The 8,555-nt window shown below is 40.8% G+C and overlaps 1 protein-coding gene across 2 annotated transcripts in view; it reads left to right on the top strand.

Moving 5' to 3' along the window:
• Positions 1-8,555, top strand: part of DNA2 (DNA replication helicase/nuclease 2) — a 44,966-nt gene continuing 36,411 nt past the window's right edge. The window contains exons 1-5 of one of the 2 annotated variants that reach the window (XM_070752125.1): positions 1-327; positions 1,576-1,746; positions 3,859-4,042; positions 6,802-6,944; positions 7,317-7,439. In XM_070752125.1, coding sequence (XP_070608226.1) covers positions 233-327; positions 1,576-1,746; positions 3,859-4,042; positions 6,802-6,944; positions 7,317-7,439 — 716 coding nt within the window. In that variant the 5' untranslated portion in view covers positions 1-232. The remainder of the gene's footprint in view (positions 328-1,575; positions 1,747-3,858; positions 4,043-6,801; positions 6,945-7,316; positions 7,440-8,555) is intronic. The other variant, XM_070752126.1, reaches the window with a different exon arrangement.

The following is an 8,555-nucleotide window of genomic DNA, read 5'->3' as shown; positions in this document are numbered from 1 at the left end:
GGTTAATGATTGATTTATTGATGGTGATGATGATTTTGGGGGCCTGCCGGTGAAAGCCACTTTCTGTCAGGGGCCGGAGGAAGGCCCTTCCAAGTAAACAGCGGTCCCGCCTGTGCTGAGGGAACCGCAGCAGCCTCGCCTCTTCCTCTCCAAAAAGCGCGCGAAGGCTCCTCCCCGGCCGGGCGATCGGTGGGTTTGGCGGGCTCTGCCGGCTGCGGCGCCGGTCTTCAGCATGGCGGCAGGGGAGGAAGCCCTGGAGGGGCTGGACGGAGCCACGCTTGAGGAACTGATGGAAAGGAGCTTTGTGGAAGAACCGCCGGAGGAAAGGTGGTCGTCTCGGCCGGGGCTAAAGCGGAGGCTTGAGAGCTCCGGGGGGAGTGGTGGGAGAAGACCGAGGGATTCCCCCGGCCCCAAACCTTAAACGCAACCTGGTTTGATCGTGGTTTATGGGAATGTGGTTCATGGTATCCTATAAGTACCCTCAGAGAAGCGACTCGGTTCTGCTGCTTTCCAGTTAGGAAGGGACCCCATGGGATCATCAAGACGGTTACAATTCCCCCCCCCCCCCATAAGGTGAAAGTTAAACAAAGGGGGGGCGGGGCAAAGATTTTTTTTTGAAGATGGAAAATAGGCAATGCAATGGTTCCATCCTGGGCTTTTTTTTGGATGCAGATAATGGTTCTCACTTGAAATCTCTTTTGAGAGGGAAACAAAAGAAGGTAAGAGGGGCAGCCACAACCACAGCATTGAAATCTTGCCCCCTTTTAATATGCAGGGACATCCCACACAAACCCTGGACCTTCAGCTGGAAAATATTCATAGAAACATACAAACCTAGAAGATTGACTGCAGAAAAAGACCTCATGATCCATCTAGTCTGCCCTTATACTATTTCCTGTATTTTATCTTAGGATGAATGTTTATTCCAGGCATGTTTAAATTCAGTTACTGTGGATTTACCAACCACATCTGCTGAAAGTTTGTTCCAAGCATCTACTACTCTCAGTAAAATAATATTTTCTCATGTTGCTTGTGATCTTTCCCCCAACTAATGTCAGCTTGTGCCCCCTTGTTCTTGTGTTCACTTTCCTATTAAAAACACTCTCCTGAACCTTATTTAACCCTTTTAACATATTTAAATGTTTTGATCATGTCCCCGCTTTTCCTTCTGTCCTCCAGACTATACAGTCTTTCCTGATAAGTTTTATGCTTAAGACCTTCCACCATTTTTGTAGCCCGTCTTTGGACCCATTCAATTTTATCAATATGTTTTTGTAGGTGAGGTCTCCAGAACTGAACACAGTATTCCAAATGGGGTCTCACCAGCATTCTATACAGTGGGATCACAATCTCCCTCTTCCTGCTTGCAGCCAAGCATTCTACTTACTTTCCCTATCACCTGACTGCACTGTTCACCCAGTTTGAGACTGTCAGAAGTCACTACCCCTAAATCCTTCTCTTTTGAAGTTTTTGCTAACACAGAACTGCCAATACAATATGATTGTATGATTATTTGATTGTGGCTGTAATTATTATTTTACCAACTAAAATAATTATCAGTTTTAATTAATTTAGGTTTCCAAAGAAAATGACCGGCTTCCCGGATACTGTACTCCAAAGAGGTTTGAACAACAGATACTGTGTTGTACATGTTCAGGATAATGAAGAAGTGGAGAAGCGTCTGACAATCATTTCTTCTCTGCTTGAAGATTCAGAGAGAGAGTTGTGCATCCTTCAGGATGACTGGTAATTCTTGGGCAATTGGAATGGGCACTTGCCTGGCAGATTTCTAATTACATTCCTATCATTTATTTCTTTATTTATTGGATTTGTATGCCGCCCCTCTCCATAGACTCGGGGCAGCTAACAACAGTGATAAAAAAACAGCATGTAACAATCCAATACTAAAACAACTAAAAAAACCCTTATTATAAAACCAAACATGCATACAAACATACCATGCGTAAATTGAAAAGGCCTAGGGGGAAAGGATATCTCAGTTCCCCCATGCCTGACGGCAGAAGTGGGTTTTAAGAAGCTTACGAAAAGCGAGGAGGGTGGGGGCAGTTCTAATCTCTGGGGGGAGTTGGGTCCAAAGGGCCAGGGCGACCACAGAGAAGGCTCTTTGTTTATTTGACGGGACCCGGAGAAGGCCCACTCTGTGGGACCTAACTGGTGCTGGGATTCGTGTAGCAGAAGGCGGTCCCGGAGATAATCTGATCCGGTGCCATGAAGGGCTTTATAGGTCATAACCAACACTTTGAATTGTGACCGGAAACTGATCAGCAACCAGTGCAAACTGCGGAGTGTTGGTGTAACATGGGCATATCTGGGGAAGCCCATGACTGCTCTCGCAGCTGCATTCTGCACGATCTGAAGTTTCCAAACCCTTTTCAAAGGTAGCCCCATGTAGAGAGCATTACAGTAGTCGAGCCTCGAGGTGATGAGGGCATGAGTAACTGTGAGCAGTGAGTCCTGGTCCAGATAGGGCCGCAACTGGTGCACCAGGCGAACCTGGGCAAACACCCCCCTCGCCACAGCTGAAAGATGTTTCTCTAATGTGAGCTGTGGATTGAGGCGGACGCCCATGTTGTGGACCCTCTCTGAGGGGGTCAATGACTTCCCCCCCAGGGTGATGGACGGACAGAATTGTCCTTGGGAGGCAAAACCCACAGCCACTCCGTCTTATCAGGGTTGAGTTTGAGTCTGTTGACACCCATCCAATACTAAAATTTTCATGAAAAATTAATTTTGTGATAAATTTATGAGAGGTTAGGAAAATATACTGCTCAAAAAAATAAAGGGAGCACTCAAATAACACATCCTAGATCTGAATGAATGAAATATTCTCATTGAATATTCCATTTGCACAACAGCATGTGAAATTGACTGTCAATCGGTGTTGCTTCCTAAGTGGACAGTTTGATTTCACAGAAATTTGATTTACTTGAAGTTATATTCTGTTTTTTAAGTTTTCCCTTTATTTTTTTGAGCAGTGTATTTTAAGGAAACTTTCTCATAGTTGCTCTTACTACGTACTTACCCTTGGTGAAACCCTCCTGTTACCTAATAAACTATATTTTTGTAGTGTGTTGCACCAAAGCTGAGCACAAGGGCTGGATCCACATAATGGGCACTGTTTTATGATTCAGTACATCTTGTGAACATAACTCATAAACAAATTTTCCTTATAGCCACTCACCTATGTCCTATTTTATTATTTTAACTTACATAGTTGCCCGTCTCCAATTCATGATACTGGGTGACTAACCACAATTAAACACATAATAAAATATATAATATTAAAAACAGTGCACAGTTATAAGCAGTTGAGGTAAAAAAAAAACCCAGCACCAGCACCAACAAATTAACATAACTAATGCGCAGACTGCGCTACCCATTTGTATCACAAATACCTGTGATAAAAATGTCTTTAGGTTTTAGATCAGCCGGGTTGAGGCCATTTGGGTCTCTGATGGGGATGATATTTCAAATGGCAGGTGTCGCAATAGAAAACATCACTACTTGTATTACTTAATACAATTAATTGAAGTTAATTAAATAAATTAAATCATAATTAAAATGGCTCTAACCTAAGCAATTTTGAATGCAGGTAAATTTAAGTGTTTTATCCAATGAACTATCCATTTTTGTTAGGATAACAGATTTGTGCTTCAAAAATCCACATAACCATTACGTGGGGAAACAAACAAAAATATTTTTTCCTGTTTATGTCGGGATTTAAATGTGCCCACACACAGAGAAGAGGTGGGTCGTTTACAGAAATCATTGTTTATTTTCCTTATTTTATCTCCAATGTCCAAACATTTCCCCCCTTTAATCTATCTTTTTAAAAAGGATTTCTGTTCCAGTCCAGCCTGGAGATATCATTCACTTAGAAGGAGAGTGCAATTCTGGTATCTGGATAATAAATGCAGATTCAGGATTCTTAATTCTGTATCCAGATGTATTACTTTCTGGCACAACTGTATCAAAGAGCATTCAGTGCATGAGAAGAGCTGTACTGGGTGAAAAATTCCGGGTAAGTTAAAAAATAATTCACCTGGATTCCTAAATTTATTTTATTTATTTATTTATTTATTATTTAGATTTGTATGCCGCCCCTCTCCGAAGACTCGGGGCGGCTCACAACATGTAGAAACAAATCATAAGCAATCAGACAAATTTAAAATATTTAAATATTTAAAAAAACCCATATGCTAACAGACACACACACAGACATACCATGCATAAATTAAACGTGCCCAGGGGGAGATGTTTCAGTTTCCCCATGCCTGACGGCAAAGGTGGGTTTTAAGGAGTTTACGGAAGGCAGGAAGAGTAGGGGCAGTCCTAATCTCCGGGGGGAGTTGGTTCCAGAGGGCCGGTGCCGCCACAGAGAAGGCTCTTCCCCTGGGGCCCGCCAACCAACATTGTTTAGTTGACGGGACCCGGAGAAGGCCCACTCTGTGGGACCTAATCGGTCGCTGGGATTCGTGCGGCAGGAGGCGGTCTCGGACATATTCTGGTCCGATGCCATGAAGGGCTTTAAAGGTCATAACCAACACTTTGAATTGTGACCGGAAATGTTTTAAATGTTTTAAACAGCTGTCATGTCGGTAATTTTTATCTTCTATAAAATCACAATATACTTTAGCTGGATTATTGGGTGGATTCATTTTCTTTTTCAAATAGAATTTAATTAAATGGGTGCTTCATATTTATTTATTTATTTATTTATTTATTAGATTTGTATGCCGCCCCTCTCCGAAGACTCGGGGCGGCTAACAACAATAAAAAAGGCAGTGTAACAAATCTAATATTTAAAAATAATCTAAAAAACCCCAATTTAAGAGACCAATTATACAAACAAGCATACCATGTATAAATTCTATAAGCCTAGGGGGAAGGCAAAAAATTTCAATTCCCCCATGCCTGACGACAGAGGTGGGTTTTAAGGAGCTTGCAAAAGGCAAGGAGGGTGGGGGCAACTCTGATATCTGGGGGGAGCTGGTTCCAGGGGGTCGGGGCCGCCACAGAGAAGGCTCTTCCCCTGGGTCCCGCCTGGGTGGGAATATATTATTACTTTACAAGTAAACCTATACAGATAGAGGTCTTCTGAATGCTTTTGTTACTTCCATATGTATATTGGAGGTGATGGACCCTGATTCTTTAATAATGCAGTAATAGAGGTAATGCTTGCCTGTGTTTTATCAGTTTCATCTGCCATGACAGCTGTGGTTTTGTTGGATTAAAGCACAAGTGTCAAACATGCAGTCTCACCTTGCTGTCACATGATGTGTCGTGACGTTTTTCCCATTCACGGAGCTGGGGTGGGCATGGCCTACACATGAGCCAATTGGCCGGCGGGTGGCTGGTTTGGCACTCGTGGATTAATGCATGTGGCAGTTTGCTTTGTCTTGATAACTTTGTGATATGGCTCTCCCACATTATTTGTTTGAAAAGATCATAATACAAGGGAGTTTATTTTTCAATATGGTTGGTTTAGCAGAAACACTTTATGCTCCAGTCATTAGCCAGGAGACATTTAATCTTTGCATGGAAACAAAATAAGACATCTTTACAGGTTTTTCTTTATTTTTTGAAAATATAACAAAAACAACAGTATTGCACTTGCAGACTACACATAGTTTCATTAGTAAAAATGTATATTCAGACTTCAGTTACCGGTATCTGTTATTTATATTGAGAAAGATTTATAATTAGAATAATAGAAAAATTGTAGAAAGATAGTACTTAACTAAGAAACAGTCTTTATAATCTTGTAATTTAAGACAGCACATTCACTCCTTAGTTTTTTAATATTATTTTTGCTATACGTCATATGTTTTTCTATATAGTTCTTCCTGAGTTCAGTGACATAATAAGTGTATGTATTAGTGGGAGCATTTATTTATTTATTAGATTTGTATGCCGCCCCTCTCCGAAGACTCGGGGCGGCTCACAACAACAACAATACAATATACAGAGTACAAATCCAATATAAATTAAAAACGAAATTTAAAACCCATAAATATTAAAAACAATCATTACTGCACAATCATACCATTCTCATGTATTACAGTCAGAAAAAAAAGGTGGTAGTAGGCGGAAGAGATAATTATTCCCCCCATGCCTGGCGACATAGATAGGTCTTCAACATCTTGCGGAAGGCGGAAAGAGTAGGGGCAATTCGAATCTCCGGGGGGAGTTGGTTCCAGAGGGCCGGGGCCGCCACAGAGAAGGCCTTTCCTCTGGGTCCCACCAGACAGCATTGCTTAGTCGACGGGACCCGGAGAAGGCCAACTCTGTGGGACCTGATTGGCTGCTGGGATTCGTGTGGCAAAAGGCGGTCCCGGAGGTATTCTGGTCCGATGCCATGTAGGGCTTTATAGGTCATTACCAGCACTTTGAATTGTGACCGGAAACTGATCGGCAACCAGTGCAGGCTGCGGAGAGTTGACAAAACGTGGGCAGATCTTGGAAGCCCCACAATAGCTCTCGCGGCTGCATTCTGCATGATCTGGAGTTTCCGAACACTTTTCAAAGGTAGCCCCATGTAGAGAGCATTACAGTAGTCGAACCTCGAGGTGATGAGGGTATAAGTGACTGTGAGCAGTGAGTCCCGGTCCAAATAGGGCCGCAACTGGTGCACCAGGTGAACCTGGGCAAACGCCCCCTTCGCCACAGCTGAAAGATGGTTCTCTTACTCATAGTAAGAGAAGCACGGAATGTTGCAGATTAATTATATACAGAACACATTTATGCAAATATTTTGAAAGTGGTTGCTTTGTTTTATAGAAATGTGAACGTACTTCACGTGCAATGCTGTTAGGCACAATTCTACATGAAATTTTCCAGAAAGTGGGAATAAATTTTACACAGGAGAAACTGAGAGAAATTGCTTTCTCGGCTGTTCATGGACCAAAGTATCTAAAAGAACTGTAAGTGTTATCAATAAATATTTTTTAAGAATTATATTTTCTTAGTTTTAATACTTAGTGGAGACTGGTTTGTGTAGTGTTGTTGTAGATCTCTACTGTTGTTGGCTATGTGAAATCTGTTTCATTAGCTGGATGTCAGTAATTCTCAGCATAACAGGGTTAAAATGGGAGGAAGGTGTGTTTGGATATGTTTTCTGCCTTGAATTGTTCATAAAAATAATAAAGATGGCATATCAATCAATCAACCATTGAATAAGTTACCATTTTATTAATAAAAGTATCATCAATTTCTTATAGCTGACATTTTGCTAGTTGGAAAAGCCCAAGAAACTTTCTTATCCAGTTTCTAAGATTCTTCTTTCACTCCTGAAGGTATCAGTTAAATCTGGAGCAAAAGGATATAATGCATGAGGTTGAGGAATACTTACCATCTTTTATTAAATGGGCAGAAGTCTACACATGCAAACCCAGCCAAAACAATGTGCAGCTAAAACAGTAAGTAATTGTTAATTGAATGCGAACAAAATTAACACGCTTTAGTGCAATGTTTCCCAGCCTTAATATTTACTACATTTAAAATTAAAAGGAATGCATTCATAACATTTGATTATTGAATCATGTAAAAATATTAAACCTTTAGATATTAACACAAATATTTCTCATTAAACATTTTAAACGATAAATAATGCATGTTTTACATTTTTGCAAATATTATTTGGCAAATAATTTTGATTTTTTTTGGTGTCTTGGTGGAAGCTGCACATAGCTATCCTGCAGTTTGGTTTTATATCAAAAGGCATACTATGTCCTGCATGTATTATTATTAAATATATGGGATAAACATATATCCATCCTAAGATAAAATATAGAAAATAGTATAAGGGCAGACTAGATGGACCATGAGGTCTTTTTCTGCCGTCAGACTTCTATGTTTCTATTACAGCTTCCAGCTGTACGGATTCAGCTCCAGTGATCTTAGAAGCCCATGTCTTAGAAGAACTTACACGATTAAAGACAAATAAGGCAATGGGTCCAGATGGCATCCACCCCAGAGTTCTTAAAAAACTCAGATCTGTCATTGCTACCCCCCTGACTGATTTGTTTAACCAATCCCTGTTAACAGGAGATGTTCCTGAGGATTGGAGAATGGCCAGTGTTGTGCCTATCCACAAGAAGGGCAGTAGAGAAGAAGCTGGTAACTACAGGCCAGTTAGCTTGACATCAGTTGTAGTTAAAATGATGGAGATTCTTCTCAGAAAGAGGAAAAATCAGCACCTAAAAAACAAGAACTTATTGGACCCAAATCAGCATGGCTTTACTACTGAAGGCAAATCATGTCAGACTAATCTCCCAAGTATTTTATTTTTTTAAGTCCTAATTTCAACCCTGATTCTTTCCTGATTTCTATCTGTTCTCTCGGACCTGTATTTAAACACATAATCTCTGATTTTTCCATATTAACCGACAGTCCCGATTCCTGTTTAAACTCTTGTAAAATGTTTATTATACCTTTAATCATCTCCATCGGGGTCTGGGTCAGTATAATTGCATCATCTGCAAATAAATTTATTTTCATTTCTAATTCCCCTATTCTATATCCTGCCCAAGTGT

This window comes from Erythrolamprus reginae, chromosome 5 (genome assembly GCF_031021105.1).
Source record: "Erythrolamprus reginae isolate rEryReg1 chromosome 5, rEryReg1.hap1, whole genome shotgun sequence".
Classification (NCBI taxonomy): Eukaryota; Metazoa; Chordata; class Lepidosauria; order Squamata; family Dipsadidae; genus Erythrolamprus; species Erythrolamprus reginae.
Note: the sequence above shows the minus strand (reverse complement) of the source record. Positions and strands in the feature narration are given on the sequence as shown.